Source organism: Microtus oregoni, unplaced genomic scaffold, assembly GCF_018167655.1.
Source record: "Microtus oregoni isolate MIOR12 unplaced genomic scaffold, Mior012 000046F_ref0000063, whole genome shotgun sequence".
NCBI classification, from domain to species: Eukaryota; Metazoa; Chordata; class Mammalia; order Rodentia; family Cricetidae; genus Microtus; species Microtus oregoni.
The window spans coordinates 10,788,489-10,803,870 of NW_024543220.1; the positions used below are offsets into that span (position 1 = coordinate 10,788,489).

At 53.7% G+C, this 15,382-nt stretch overlaps 5 protein-coding genes across 5 annotated transcripts in view; all 5 read right to left on the reverse strand.

Annotated features, from left to right (window-relative positions):
* The window catches only part of LOC121435313 (H-2 class I histocompatibility antigen, Q10 alpha chain-like), a 731,224-nt gene that overhangs the window by 393,701 nt on the left and 322,141 nt on the right, over nucleotides 1-15,382 (reverse strand). The window lies entirely within an intron of this gene.
* Nucleotides 1-15,382, reverse strand: part of LOC121435272 (H-2 class I histocompatibility antigen, Q10 alpha chain-like) — a 708,503-nt gene that overhangs the window by 370,656 nt on the left and 322,465 nt on the right. The window lies entirely within an intron of this gene.
* The window catches only part of LOC121435270 (H-2 class I histocompatibility antigen, Q10 alpha chain-like), an 808,095-nt gene that overhangs the window by 344,998 nt on the left and 447,715 nt on the right, over nucleotides 1-15,382 (reverse strand). The window lies entirely within an intron of this gene.
* The window catches only part of LOC121435275 (H-2 class I histocompatibility antigen, Q10 alpha chain-like), a 703,994-nt gene that overhangs the window by 344,998 nt on the left and 343,614 nt on the right, over nucleotides 1-15,382 (reverse strand). The window lies entirely within an intron of this gene.
* Nucleotides 168-15,091, reverse strand: Slc44a4 (solute carrier family 44 member 4). The gene is made up of 21 exons (XM_041634434.1): nucleotides 14,987-15,091; nucleotides 12,908-12,956; nucleotides 11,729-11,802; nucleotides 11,537-11,615; nucleotides 10,744-10,843; nucleotides 10,540-10,662; nucleotides 10,081-10,141; nucleotides 8,125-8,209; nucleotides 7,964-8,047; nucleotides 7,490-7,725; nucleotides 7,304-7,403; nucleotides 5,945-6,037; nucleotides 5,646-5,748; nucleotides 2,665-2,921; nucleotides 2,480-2,574; nucleotides 2,303-2,406; nucleotides 2,104-2,177; nucleotides 1,866-1,936; nucleotides 1,665-1,759; nucleotides 1,502-1,586; nucleotides 168-401 (listed from the first exon to the last, which is right to left on the reverse strand). The coding sequence occupies exons 1-21, from the start codon at nucleotides 15,018-15,020 to the stop codon at nucleotides 280-282; spliced, it is 2,124 nt and encodes a 707-aa protein (XP_041490368.1). The 5' UTR covers nucleotides 15,021-15,091; the 3' UTR covers nucleotides 168-279.

Genomic DNA, 15,382 nt, shown 5'->3' on the forward strand with positions numbered 1-15,382 from the left:
ACATGCTAGGCAGCCACCCTATCATCTGAAGGACACCCCAGTCTCCTACCCTCGGGTCCTGAACACATTTTCTTTTACTTGCTATAGAACCATGTAATAGTAATTTGGACTTCTATAGAAGAGAAATGAGTTTGAACTAAAAATAAAAACCATACTTATCAAGAATATAAAATATTAATCTTTAATAAAATTTGTTTACTATAAAATTGTGATTCTTAAGGCGTATCTGGCTGGGCTTCTGTACAGGAGGGTTGCTGTCCTGGGTCACGATGCCACCTCTCACTTCTTCCTCTTCTTGCCCCCAGCAGGGACCTCATTCTTCTTGCCCAGAATCTTCATCAGTGCCATGGGCATGTAGTAGGGCCGCTCCTGGGAACCGTCGTTTCTCTCCAGATCCTCCACTGAGTAGCAGAGTAGATCAATTAGAGCAGACCCTGATAAGTGGAACCCTGTTGCACCCCAGAAATAATCTGGGCTGTGTAGATCCAACAGCCTGGTCTCCTGTCCAAGCCACTTAGTTCTTTATTTGCTGAGATCCACCTGCCTCTGCCTCCCGAGTGCTGGGATTAAAGGTGTGCACCGTCCCTGCCCGGCTATATAGGCAGTTCTATATAACCTGCTTCCTCAAGTAAAGAGTATAAATGATCGTATGTTTTATAGGGTGACAACAGGAGAAAGAAAAATTGCATGTCAGTTCGTCATGGTGGCTTTCGTTTGATCCTAATATTTAGGAGGTAGAGACAGGACCACTTAGAACACAGGGCCAGCCTGAGGTACACAGCAGAACTCTGTCTGGGGAATGGCTGTGTATCTCCATGGTTCTAGCACTTAGGAGGCAGAGGCCAGAAGACTGGAGTTGATCCAGCCTGGTTTATGGAGCGAGCTGGAACCAACCAAGAATACATAGTGAAAGTAAATAAGATTTAACCAAGAAATAAAAGCATAAAGCAACAACAAAATCCTGTTAATTGCTCAGTGTGTGGCTGGGGGAATAGCACCGTGGTGGGACATTCCTGCTTTGCAGGCACAAGGCCTGGTGGCATCATCACTGGGACAAAAAGGTACCACAATGCCGAGCACTTGGGGGCTGAGGTAGATGGCTCGTGAGTTTGAGCCAGCCTTAGCTATACAGTTAGTTCTGGGTCAACCTGTGCTATATAGTGTGATCCTGTCCCACCTACCTGCATGTCCCCTCCCGCAAAAAATAAAAATAAAAAACAACTAAATAAAAGAAGGAAAAACACCCCCCCACACACACACACACTATGACTACCTTCCGGGAAATGTTCTGCGGTTAGCATCTTCCTATGTTTCCCAGCCAGGCCTCTGTCTGAGAAGGGTCCCCTCTGAGAATGTCCAGGGTTTGTTCCCTTCTTCCCTCCCCAGACTTCTAGCCTCAGAATGTCTGAAGATGCTCCCTCCAGTTGCTTTAGTTCACAAAGCTACAGACAGCCTCCAAGAGAAGCCCAAAGAGTCAGGAGTCAGGGTGGGGGACACTCACGGAAGCAGAGGAAGAGCGTATCTACACACATGCCAAACACGCTAAAGAAGCCACTGGCGATGACATAGGCTCCCATGATGGAGGTCTGCAGGAAACAAGACTGATTGGAACCCCACTAGGCGCGTCTGGGGACTTGGGTGTAGCAGAGGGAGATGTCACTCACCATGATGGGCAGCCAATAATAGTTGAGGTTGGGATTCTCAAAGTCTTTCCCCAGCCCCTTGATACGACCGGAGAAAAAGAAGAAAGACAGGACACCTGCGTGGACAAGGTTCCCAGGGTCAGGGCTGCTCCTCTGCAGACACCCCTTTCTGCACGTATTCCAGGGGCCCCCGACTCTGCAGACCCCGATGGTGGCCCTTACCGACACCTCCGACCACCAGCAGCTTCCCAAAGAAGAGCAGCAGATCTGTGACTTTATCCAGGACAACTACCCTGCAGTGGGAGGCAGGACGGCGGGGGGTGAGGTCCTGGCGGGGCTGGGAATAGTGATGGGGATGGCAGAGCCCTGGACCAAGCGTGAGACCCTTCTAAGCAGTGTCTGCCCGTGAGGCCAGCTTAAGGATGGGCGATCTGGGTAAGGGACCCCATGGCGGCCTGACCTGAGAACGTTCCTCATGAGCAGCTTGAAGGCGTTTTTGGCTGAGACACAGAAATTCTTCCCGTAGATGGCGATCTGGGAGGAGCAGGAAAGAAAGGTCAGAGCCACACCCCTGGCGAGCCTGGCCCCCTCCCCCGCGTTGGTGGAGCCCGGGCAGGCAGAGGGGTACTGAGCAAGAGGCTCCTTGAGGCCGTGCTCACCATGATGTAGGCGTTGCGGTTGAGAAACTTAATAAACTTCTCCAGGCACCAGAGGCAGCACTTGAAGCAGCAGATGATGCACCGGGCCACAGCATTTTGGGATCCTAGGGACAAAGGAAGCTGACGCTCAGCCGCTGGCTTCTGAGCTAAACCCGCCCATCACCGGTCACCATTCACCTCTTAGCTTGTGGTCAATGTATTCCAGGATGACCCGGGCTATCTGCACAAGGGTCAGGATGAGGGCTCCAAAGGCCAGCGACCCAGTGTGGTAACTGCAGAGGGTGTGTAGGCGAGATGAGATACCCCGGTACCTCCCGGTATCCCTAGGGCTGACGCTTCCCTGGGGGCTGCCCCTGGCTCACCGGAGGGTGCGGATGAAGGCTGAGCTCAAGGGGAAGGTAGGGATGTCTTTAGGCTTATGAAAGGCCCAGTAGAAGGAGGCAAAGGCCCCGGCAAGGACGCACTGGCCCAGCGCCAGTACCCAGTTAACCGTCCAGAAGAGCCCCAACACTCCATAGATTTGCAGGTTGAAGAGAGAGCGCTGGGCTAGGCCCGTGGACGAGTAGCCCTGGAAGGCGCACGTGAGCCCCGGGCAGGAGGAGAAATTCCCGGTTGAGGCCTGGAAGTGACAGGGAGGACACAGTAGGGTCAGACCCTGGAGTGGCAGGCAGATCCTTAACCTTCCCTCCAGGCTCAGAGCAGCTCAGACTTTCCCTGGCGTGACTAACCAGCTTCCTGGTTTCCAGGTCGACTCAGAAGCTGTCTAGAAGGCCTGTGGCAAGCCCAGTGTGTAGGTGGTTTTATGGTTTCCACCTGCTCTGTGGCTTTCCCAGAGACCTGTTTTAGAGAAGCCTCTGAAGCTGCCGTCAAGACACTGCGGGCATTTAACGGCATTAAGTAATTTTGTTGGCTGTAACAACAAAACAATGTCGGGGTGTGTGTGCGTGCGTGTGCGTGCGTGTGCATGCTTTGCCGGGATTGAACACTGATCCTCACCCATTTTACAACCTCCCCCCAGTAGCTGAGCTTCACACCCAGCTTTATTAGACTTCCTTTTTCTTCTTTTTTCCTTCCTTCCTATTTTTAGCGTAGAAGCTGGAACTTCAGGAACAAATGACAGTTTTTTTTTTTTTTATCAGTGACCTAATCCTCAAGCTCTGCTTTTTTAAGTCATCTGTTGAGGGGCTGGAGACGCGTATCAGCTGGTAGCCAGCTTGCCTAGCGTGTGCAAAGCCACCACAGAAGCCCCTGCACGGTTGGGCACGCCTGTTGTCACAGGCTGCGGGAGGTAGAGACAGGAGGATCAGTTTAAGGTCACCCTCTCCCACGTAGCAAGATCCAGACCAGCCTGGACCACTTAAGACCTTGTCTATAAACAGATAAACAAAGGAACAAATGCTCTTTGAGATCCACCTTAGCACACTTGTGTGTAAAGAGGTATGATAGTCAGAATCTGTATTCAAACTACCTGAGCTGCATAATTTTAGCCCTGCAATCCCAATATTTAAGGAAGCTAGGGCAAGGGGATTGCGGTGAATTTGAGGTCAGCATGGGCTACAGAGTAAATTTCAGTCTAGCACAGAGAGAGAGAGAGAGAGAGAGAGAGAGAGAGAGGAGAAGAATGGGGTGGTGGTGGCAAATGCCTTTAATCCCAGCACCTGGAGGCAGAGACAGGTATATCTCCGTGTTCGAGGCCAGCCTGGTCTACAAAGTGAATTCCAGGACAGCTAGGGCTACATAGAGAAACCCCATATCAAAAGAAAGAGATAGAAAGAGAGAGAGAGAGAGAGAGAGAGAGAGAAAGGAAGCTATGCCATGCCTCAGTGGTTGAGAGCCCTTGCTGTTCTGCAAGAGGACCAGGGTTCCATTCCCAGCACCCACATGGTGGCTCATGACCGTCTGTAACTCTGGTTCCAGGGGACCCAAGGCCTCTTCTGGTCTCTTTGGACAGCAAGTACAATGTGGTGAATAACTATACATGCAGGCCAGACACTCATGTGCATGAAATAAAGAAAGAAATAACAGAATAGAATAGAAAAATTATAAAGAGAGAGAGAGAAAGAAAACATTCCTTAACTACCTAAAAGTTGAGGGTGGGGGCAGCTTAGGGAATGTAGTTCATGCATGAGGCCCTGGGTTCAAACAGTAGCATTGCAAAAAGGAGGAGGAGGGTCCTCAGGAAGCTGAGGGCCACAGGCAACATCCTGTTACTTCTTCATATGTTTGGAAATGTCCATAATAACAGATAAAAATGAATAATTAAAACTAAACATCCAGAAAACATGACTTTAAACGCTTCACAGTGTCCGAGTGTGAGTCTGAAATAAAGCTGGGCACAGCGGTGCACAGCTTTAATGCCAACACTTGGGAGGCAGAGGCAGGTGGATCCGTTTAAGGCCAGACTGGTTTATATACTGAGTTCCAGGCCAGCTAGGGCTCTATGGTGAGACCCTGATTCAAAAAGAGAAAAAGAAAGAAAGCAAAAAAGAAAAACCCTTCTCTCAACAGATCACTGTGGGGCTGTGGCTGCCTTCAGTGCTGGAGGGTGAATGTTACAAAGGAAAACCGGGTCCCTCTGGGCACGGAACATGGTGGGTCTTTTCTATATCCAAATGAGCCTCCTCTCACTTTTGTGTGTAGGGGTTGTGTTTGAGGAAGGGTCTCCTTCTGTCACCCAGGCTGGTCCTGAACTGGAAATCCCCACTCTTAACCTCCAGGAAGCCGGCATTAGAGGTGTGTTCCCGTGGGTGTTGTGTGGCTTTTTGTTATGCTTATTTTTGTTTTGTAGAGACCGCCTCGTGTAGGTCAGGCTGGCCGCGGGACTAGCCGTGTGACAGAGACTGCTGTAGAACTCCTGATCCTGGGCCTCCACCTCTCGGGCTGGGAAGACAGGCCTCCCAAGGTCCTCCAGGCATCGCTCGCTTGGGTGGACCTGAGCCACTGTCTGGGGCTCTGTTCCAGGACACGCAGCTGTGGTCTGTCAGTGGGCAGGCACTGTACGCAGCATCAGACATACCCAATGGCGTCAAAACTCCTAAGCCACCCACGGAGATGGCGATTAGGATCAGCTCCCATTTACAGAGCAGTGGGTAGAGACCCAGGAGGAAGAAATATTTAAGGGCTTTGGTGGCCCAGAAAGGTCCTGCTTGCTAGTCAGCCCCCCCACCTTCACTCAGAGGTCCTGTCCGCACTTCACTTTCTAAAAAGTGGGCAGCTCAGCTACAGAACCGAGGGAGGTTCTATCCATGGACTGTCCTTGCCCTCTCAGGTACTTCTGCATCAGAGGAAATCTGGGCTAACTGACCCCCAAGATCCCCTCAGCACCTACCCTGCTCCCTCTCACCATGGGGTCACAGGACTTGTTCACAGGCACGTTCTGACAGTCAGATGCGTTGGAGTCGGGCACCCGATAGACGTACTGGGGTTGCCCGGATGTGGCCAGGTACCCAGAGATGAGTCAAGGAGAGCATGATGCCAGCTGTCAATCACAGGCCACACCTACATAGCTCCCCCTGGGACTGGAGCAGTCCACACACAGGGCTGGCATTCAACCCCTGCTCACCCTAGCAACTCAGTCCCCTCACACCGCACACGGGACCCGCCCAGCACCAGAGCTGGGGGGGCGGGGCGTACAAAGGATACAGAGCAATCAGGGCCCAGTAGCTGATGCAAATGACCAGGAGGACGAAGGTGACCAGGGGGTAGAACATAGTGGACATCATCTGGCCCACAGCCCTGTAGGAAGACAAGAGCAGCCCACTGGGACCTCAGCCCTGCGCAGCCTCTCCCAGGCCTGACCCTGGCTGCACTCCTCCAGCCTGTTTGTTTCTCCAGGCCAGAAACGGAGAACTATGGCTTTTTGTGTCCGCATCCCCAGCACCTGGTTCTTGGCGGGGTACACAGTGGATTCTTGCTGAGTGAACCCAATAAGGCTCATGGGACCCTTAGAGGAACCTGGAGCCACAGAAGATGCCTGGAAAGCCCAGGGAGTATAAGGGAAGAGAACCTCCAATAGATGCTGGCCCCTGCAGTCCACTTGGCAATGTCTGCTTCTCCTACCTCGACTCCTGCCGCCTCACCCAGCAAGCACCTCATCTCCCACCTAGGCACTTAGTCAACGCAGACGCATTCAGTCCTCACAATGCCCTTGCAAGGCTTAGTCCGCTCTGACAACTGTCTTACAAAGAGGGAGGCTGGGTGTGGTGGCGATTCTTCCAATCCCAGCGTCCAGGAGGCTGAGATAGCAGGGTGGCCAGGAGTTTGAAGCCAGTCTGAGCTATACTGCAAGACACAGCCTCAAGGGAGCAGCAGGGGTAGGGGGGACACAGGAGACCCTGAGTTAGACCCCCGCATAAAGGAGGCCTGGTGATCCACGCCCGCCCATAACCCTAACGTTTCTGGAGGTAGGTGCAGGAGGATGCGTTCAAGGTCATCTTCAACTATACAGTAAGTCAGGGGTCAGCCTGTGCCACCCAAGACTGAGCATGATCACCACCAGCACCGCATCTCAGGCAGGGAGATCAGGAGTTCTAGGACAGCCTCGGCTACACAGCTAATCGGACACTAGTCTGGGCTACATGAGCTCCCGTCTCAAAACAACCAACCAACAATGACAACAGCAAAATCCTTGGGGAAGCAGAGATGGCTCTGAAGTTAAGAGCACTGGTTGCTCTCCCAGAGGACTTGGGCTCACAACTGTCTGTAACTCCTGTTCCAGATGATTCAAAGCCCTCTTCTGGCCTCCCACAGTACCAGACATGCATGCTGGCAAAACACCATACATAAAACAAAAATAAGCCAATCTTAATACCACCACCACCACCCCGCCACCAAACAGCAACAGAACAAAGCAGACAGGGAAACTGAGGCCCTGAGAGGCTGAAACTCAGCAGTGCTGCTACTCACTGAGCAATTCTACCTTTCTCCTCCAGGGTTCCTATTACCCCATCCAGGCCGGCACCTCTGCCCAAGGTCCCCTCTCCCTCCCGGGCAGGCCCTGACCTGCTGGCCTCCTTCAGCAGAGCGCAGGCGATGCGGATCCGCTGGCGCAGGAAGATGAGCATCAGCAGCAAGATGCCCTCAAGGACGGCCAGGATAATTACTGCGGGGACAGCAGGTGGTGGTCCCCGGTCAGGGCTAGGGTCACCCAGGGCAACCCTCGGCAGCCAGCGGAGGGAGGGGACTCACGAGCAGCCAGCCAGGTCTCCTGCACGCTCTGGTAGGCGCTGAGGTCGGTGGTGAAGCCCAGCTGGGAGATGGAGGCACCGTTGTCCCGCAGCGCCCGGTACTGCTGCCAGCAGTGGTAGATGCCGTAGGCCAGCACTGCTAGCACCCCCACAATCAGCAGCAGCACCAGGGGCGCTGCCACCAGGCGCAGGAGCAGGATAAAGAGTAGACTTAGCACCAGCGCCACAGCCAGGGCCCTGCGGGGGAGGAGCATAAGTGAGGGTTGCCTCCCAAGCCCTTCAGAGTCCCCCAATTTCCTTTCCTTGTACCCTCAAGTACATGTAGATTCAAGTCCTGCCTGGCTCAGGGTCTATCCTGAGCTAGCTCCCCCTCTGATCACAGCCTTGGCCTCACACATAAACGTAAGGAAAGGAGATCAGGGAAGGGCAGCAGGAAGGAGGAAGGGGCTGGATCCCCAGGAAGCTATGGACTCACAAGAGGATCCATTTCCAGGACTGAGCAAAATCTTCAAAGATCTTCACAGAGATATCCCGGGCATTGATGTGATCAAGGAGGCCACTGTTTGGAGAAGGATGGAGTCAGGTGGGGCTGAGGGTAAGAGGGGACAGGGGGCTGACGGAGAGGATAATATCTACCTGATTCCATTAGAGACACTGGTGTTATTGATCTCTGGGTATTCGGGTAAGCTAACGTTGGGGAACGGAAAACAACGTCCCAGAGCTAGAAGAGAGAACAGGGGCTGCTGGGTGGGCGTCTGCCTGACCCTCCCAACCCAGAACACTGTCATGGGAGGCAGCGGCGATGGACAGGCAGGATCTGCTCTTTCAAGGCTGGGGTGCAGCAGCCTGTATTCCCTCCCTGTCATCAGTCAGAAGTCCTTATGCCCCGTCACCTGGATCCCTGCATAGGCCAGGACAGTCATGGCCTCCTCAACAATTTGCACAGCATCCATGATTGGTCCCTCAGCTGTCATGGTCCTGGGCCAGGCTTCCGGCCCGGGATTCTGCACACATTCTGTGGAGCTTCAGAACTTCCCCGCTCTCTCTCAGCTCAGCCCCTGCCCCATCTCTGTCTCTGGATCTCCAGCTGGGCCTGTGGCTAAGCGGGTTTGGTTTATCACTTACATCCTGGTGCTGAGGAAACAAGGCCAAGAAAGGTCGAGTAACCCACCCGAGTTCCAGCTGCTGGAAGTGCTCAAGTTTAAATCCAGATCTGTCTGGTTTGGAGCAGCTCTTGGACGCCCTTCCCACTGCACTTGCCTGGATGTTTTGTCTTTTCTCAACTAAAGTTAAAAAGCATTTTCTACTAAAATAGATAAAGAAATAAAAGAAAAGGCAGCTGGACACGGTGGTGTCTCCCTGTTATCTCAGCATGGGGACAGGCTGAGGCAGGAAGATCACAAGCCGGAAGCCTGTTGGACCACAAAATAAGATCCTGTCTCAAACCAAACCAGCCACACATGTTGTTGGGAAGAGGTGTACACGAAAGAAAGGCCAATGCGATCTAATTCCCTTCAGATTTATTCATTCATGTACATTTAATTAAAAAAACTTACTTTCGATTTATCTATTTTGCTTGATTTTTGAGGCAGGGTTCACTATGTAGCATTTGCTGGCCCAAAACTCACTGTGTGAACAGGCTGGCATTGAATCCATGGCGATCCTCCTGCCTCTGCTTCCTGAGCCCTGGGACTACAGGTATACACCACCATGCTGAGCATATTTTATTTTCTGTGTATGAATGCTTTGCCTGGGTGTGTGTGTGTGTGTGTGTGTGTGTGTGTGTGTGTGTGTGTGTGCCTGCGAGGGCCAGAAGAGGGTGTCAGGGCCCCTGGATGGTGTCGGATAGCCACTATGTGGGTCCTGGGAACCCATATATAAGCAGCAGGCACACTTAACTGCTGAGCAATCTCTCCTGCCCCACCATGGACGTTCTCATGAGACCCTCGAGCAAGTTGTTTCTTGTTATTGCTGTTCTGTCCTGTTTTTGCAGTGCCGAGAATCCAGGAATCCAGGGCATTGCACAAGCTAGGAAGGCGCTCTGCACGCCGCCCTTACATCTGTTTATTGTGTGCAAATGCGTGTGGGTTGTGCAAGGCTTCTGCTGGTTAGAGGTCTAGCTCAGGAGTCCAGTCTCGCCTTCTACCACATGGGTCCTGGGGCTCGAACTCAGGCTGTCAGACTTGGGGCACGCACTTTGTGTGCCAAGCCATCTCATCAGCCCTGCTTTACTGTTGGTCTGAGAGGACCCTGCTATGTGCCCTAGGCTGGCCTTCGAGATCTCCTGCCTCTGCGTCCCTGTTGGAAGCTTAGGCGTGCACCATCTAGTTGGCCTAGGGCTCCTCTGACCTCTGACCTCTCCACCTAGAATGCTGCTTGAGCAGGGGGTGGTTGGTGTCTATCATCCCTGAACATCTGTCCCGGACGCCAGCAATCTAACTACAAGTTCCTGAGGCCGGTAATGGCGGCCTGCTGCTCACTCCGGAGCCCCCGTGACATGCTGAGGGCCTTTCTCCTGGGTCTGCTTCCTTCATTTGAGAAATGGAAATATTGGATGGGTGATGCCTGAGGGGTGATGTGCACGGTTCTCACCTGGAGTAGAAGGAAGAAGGAAGGGGGGACAGAGTTCCTTCTTCAGGCTCTCCTCCACTGTCTGGGGATAGACGGGGAGAACAGACAGATGCACAGATATTGAAGTTGCGGCTCCCACCATCACTACCACCTTCACCATTATTACCACCATGATCATCACTACCACCTCCACCACCACCACCACCACCACCATCATCACCTCCACCACCACCACCACCACCTCCACCACCATCACCACCATCACCACCACCACCATCATCATCACCACCACCATTACCACCACCTCCACCACCACCACCACCACCATCACCACCATTGCTACCACTACCACCTCTGCCAACAACTTCTGCTACCTCAAGGCTCAGACTGACCCATTCCTCCTTGGAGCCCAACTTCCACCCCACTCCTCCACTCCCGGCCCTCTCCAGCAACAGCGATGGCACAGGGACCAGCATTTACCGTATTTGGGGGTATTCCTGGTAGACAAAAGTGCTTGGATTCGTTATAGACTTCATCGACTGTCTTTGAGTACTTGTCCACAGGCACAGCCCACGGGTTCTCCGGGCAGGAGGAGACACACACCTGTGGGCAGAGAACAGGCTAAGGGGCTGGTACCCAGGGCCTGGGGCGCAGGTGGGGCTGATAGAGGGCCTGGCTTCTGACCTGGGGTGTGGGGCACTGGAGGCCGTTCTGGGCGATGGAGATGATGTTGGCGCTCACAGCACAGCTGAGGATGTTGAAGTAAAAGACGTAGGGCTTATCCCTGCAGGAAGAGAGGCCGCGCATGCGTAAGGGCCTGGACAGGCGTGGGGCGCCATTCTCTTAGCACTCGACACCCAGCTTCTGGCCCAGCTCCTCTGGGGACATAAGGAGACCCAGAAGACCACCTAGGTAATCGATCCACCGTTCGATAGCCAATGTGTGGCTGAGAGTATCGATTCTGGAGCACTGCCTCTTGTAAGGCAAGCTTTATAACCCTGAACGAGGCCTCAAGTCTGTCTTAGATGAAATGATGGTATCACCCTTGGGAGGCTTAGCAGTTTGGGTGTGAACCACCGGTCCACCTGCCAGAGCGTTATAATGGTGACAGGAGTGTTAGCAGCTTGTTATTTACAGGGCACTTCCTGCATACCTTCTGGAAGGATGCTGCTGGTCAGTGCAGGAAGTCAGAGCTCAGAGAGGCTGAGCAAGATGTTCAAGGCCACACGACCCAAACTTATCCCGGTTGGGGACTCGGACAGCGGCGTCTGAACTCTAAAATCCTGCACTGAAGCTGGCTCTGCATTGTCCCAGTCCTGGGGAGGCTGAGCAAGAGAGAGCTTCCGGTGTGGGCGGGCGGGCTTGGGTTCGGGGACGCAGAGGTGCCAGGCTCTGGTGTCTACCCTGTGGTGTGTTCCCCCACCACCACCACGCTGCTCCTGCCCCCGCATGCCGCTGCCTTCCCCCTGGTACTCACTTGTTCTCCCCCACGCCGCAGTAGGCCCCCGTGGAGTTTCTGGGGTACAGCACTTGCCGAGGGTCTCCATATACCCAGGCTGGAGGCAGAGACACACAACACAGTCACAGAAAGACAGACTTGGGGGCAGGAGCTATGGGGGTGCTCTCTCTCTGGGTCAGTGTCCTTCGCCCTAGGTTCTTGGAAACTTACCCACAAGCCCCACCGCGATGTAACCCAGGATGAAGAGCAGGAAGAGGACACAGCAGATGATGTCTGTACAGCTCCTGGGGAAGAGACAGATGTCTGAACTGGGGAGTGTAGGGGTGCCGGTGTGGGGCTCAGGTATGGGGCATAGTCTGGGGGGTGATGGGTTAGAGGATTGGGGAATGCTAAAAGATTAGCTCTCTGTAGACCAGGTTGGCCTCAAACTCATAGATTCTCCAGCCTCTGACTCCTGAGTTCTGGGATTAAAAATATGAGTCACCACCACCTGAAAAGATTGGCATTCTTTATCTATTTTAAGAAAACTTTTCTTGGTTTTTCGAGACAGGATTTCTCTGTAGCTTTAGAGCCTGTCCTGGAACTAGCTCTTGTAGTCCAGGCTGGCCTCAAACTCACAGAGATCCGCCTGCCTCTGCCTCCTGAGTGATAGGATTAAAGGCGTGTACCACTGCCTGACTAACAAAACTTTTCTTAGGATAAGAATTCTTCTGCTGATGCTGGGCAGTGGTGGCATACACCTTTAATCCCAGCACTTGGGAGGCAGAGGCAGGCGGATCTCTGTAAGTTCGAGACCAGCCTGGTCTACAAAAGCTACTGCCAGGACAGGCTCCAAAGCCACAGAGAAACCCTGTCTCGAAAAACCAAATAATAATAATAATAATAATAATAGCCGGGCGATGGTGGTGCACGCCTTTAATCCCAGCACTCGAGAGGCAGAGGCAGGCGGATCTCTGTGAGTTCGAGACCAGCCTGGTCTACAAGAGCTAGTTCTAGGACAGGCTCCAAAGCCACAGAGAAGCCCTGTCTCGAAAAACAAAAACAAAGAAACAAAAACAAAAACAAAAAAACCCAATAATAATAATAATAATTCTGCTGAAATATAGCACAGCTGATTACAAGCTCATGCACACACACACACACATACGCGCTTGCACAGAGAGAGAGAGAGACAAGAGATGGAAAGAGAGCACACTCATAAATTTTATCTGGGTGAGTTTTCCCCAAATGCATACACACCTGAGTAGCTGGCACCTAAGTCAAGAAATCGAATGACCCCAGCACCCAGAGCCCCCTCAAATCCCTCCAAACACACAGATGCCTCAGTGGATCAGGCTCCTGCAGACAGAATCCTCCCTGCACCCCTGGGGGAAGGCGCCCACAGCTCACCTGTTTTTGATGGGGCCTCGAAAGGAGGGGTCATATTTGGCTGATTTCCCTGAGGGTGGGGAGAGTGAGAATGAGGCACTGGAAGGCTCTCTCCCCACATCCTGTCCCTTCCAGACACCCCTTAGTCCCAGGAGAGCCTGCCTGCTTGACTTGCAGCGAGAGGACACTAGGGAGCTGGATTCCCAGCATCCTGGCCAGCGGCAGGATGGTTGCCTGCTGTGGCTCCTACCCTAGCAACAGGTGGGAAGTGGGGCCTTTATTTTAGACAGTACTGGATGCTGAATCTATTGCTCCCAACGTGCAAGGCAAGCAAAGCACTGTCACTGAGCTAAAACCACGGCCATTTGGTTTGTATTTTCACTCTGTATTTCAGACAGGACCTTGCTGAGTTCTCCAAGCTGGCTTTGAACTTACCATTCTCCTGCTTCAGCCTCGTGATCAGTTGGGAGTGAGCTTCTGACTCCCTCCTCAAGGTCCTCCTTCTGCTGACCCTCCCAGTGGCACTCAGGACCCATCCTATCTCTGCTCTAACTCCTTCCCGGTCCTCTCTGGACCATCCAGGTTGGAGCCCCTGAGGTGACCAAGTCACTCATCTTTGCTATCTTAGCCCTCTGGCCCAAGGATGTGACAGAGAAAAGCCTAGTCACAAGTGGGAAGCCCTGCAGGGCACAGGGAGGAAGCAGGAACTCTGCAGACCCTCCACTGGGCTACACAGTTCCCGGTAGGCAGCCAGGTTGACATCTGAGCCGGCCTTTGGGGTTGTGGCCACGTCTTGTTCCTGGTCCTCCCTGAGTACACAGGGGAGGGGGTGGGGCCGGGCTGCCAGGGTCCTGGTGGACACTGAAGAAGGGTCTGAGGGCCGGGCTAGCCTGGGGCAGGGTGGAATCTGCTTTCTTGGGTGTTCTGGACTCTGCTCCACTCAGGCCTAGGGATCCAGGGTCAATGATTGACCCAAAGCTGCTCCAGGAAGTTTTCTGTGCAGTGCTCTGGCCTTTATGTGGTATCCCAGGGGACAAGCCCCACCTAGAGGAGGCCCAACCCTCAGAATGAGTTCCCCTGTAGGCGCTGAAAATCCTCTCAGGTAAGGAAACCCTCAGCCCTCCTTTCTCAGCTTTTGCTTCTCAGGACTTGGGGAAAGACTTCCAGCCCTTTTTTCCTTTGTTCTGGAAACAGGCCCCTGCTTTCTCTCTCCTCAGGCCTCACCTTCCACAGCACCCTGCCCCTGTTCCTTAAAGTGCCCCAGACAGACCCCCTTCTTTTTCTTCACAGCACAGACCTTAAGGCAGGCATCAGCCCTTTCTCCACCAGTCCGTAGACCCCCACTTTTCACAGGGCCTGTAGCAGGCAGACCCCAGCAGCTCAGGGTACCACTCTCTACTTCTCACAAGGACGCCTTTAGTCCACGGTACCAGCCCCTGCTCCTCAGAGCTCTAGCAGGCAGACTCCAGCAGCTGAGGGTCCCAGTTCACAGGAATCCTAGTAGGCTGACCCAGAATTTTGGGGTCCCAGCCCTCCAGTCCTTACAAGAACTTTCAGAGGGCCTGGCTGGCTCCCTAATTGTTCATACAGACCCCAGCATGTCAAAGTCCCAGCCACCGACTCTTCACAGGGTGTGGGTTGAGAGATCCCAGCACCTTTGCTCTTCAGAGATACAAAATCTAAAGTGGAGTTCCCCAGCTCACAAGAGCCCCAGCTCGCCGGAGTCCCAGCCTCCACCCTTGTAGGCTCTGAGCACAGGACGCTGCTGGACCCTGAGTTCTGTCCAGAAGCTTCAGGACCCCAACCTGCCTCCTAACCATGCGGGCTTTGTTTTCCAGGGCCCTGCCCTCAGGGACTTAGAGCTCATGCCAGCACCTCTAGCCTCTCCGCCCCCTGCACCCCCCCTCCCCCCAGGGCCAGGCCCAACACCTGCACAGACAGACCTCACTTCAGTACGCAGGACCTTTGCTGTGGCCCAGGCGGAGACCATCCTCCCGGGCAGGGCTGTCTCTTTCCGTGAACAGACCCAGGTAGTTCCTCTGCTTAGAACCCACCTTGGCCACCTCTCTCCAGAGCCCGGGCCTCTAGCCCCAGCCTTACCGTAAGCCTCGTTCTCCTTCTGCTTTCCCCCCATGGCTCAGTCTCCGGAGTGATTGGAGCCAGGGAGACCTGGCCGTTCACCTGCCGCCTGCCCCGCCCTCCCGGACGTCATAGCTCCACCCCCTGCCTTGTGGTCCCCGACACACTCGAGTTCCTTCTTCTGATTTCAGATCTGCCCAGCCATCGGGATACTGGGCCTCTGGAGCTGCCTGCCTGGCACGCCTGGAAGAACCTGGCGTACTTTGATAAGAAAACACTGCATAATTTTACTAAGTGCTCCAACTGTGGCACACCCAGACCTCAGGGCTGTGACTTGCCTTGGTCCCCCATAGCCCTTCTCTCCCACCAGGTGGCAGCCAGCAACTTGTCTTCTACCCACCACAATCCTCTTCGTCC

What these genes read in the sequence shown, in the direction of transcription:
- Slc44a4 (XM_041634434.1), bottom strand. Translation starts at nt 15,020, where the DNA reads ATGGGGGGAAAGCAGAAGGAGAACGAGGCTTACG. An exon ending in CCTTCTTCCTTCTACTCCAG is followed by an intron (nt 8,210 to 10,080) that starts GTGAGAACCGTG and finishes TCTCTCTTCTAG; the next exon opens with CTCTGGGACGTTGTTTTCCG. An exon ending in ACCGCAACGCCTACATCATG is followed by an intron (nt 2,178 to 2,302) that starts GTGAGCACGGCC and finishes TGCTCCTCCCAG; the next exon opens with ATCGCCATCTACGGGAAGAA.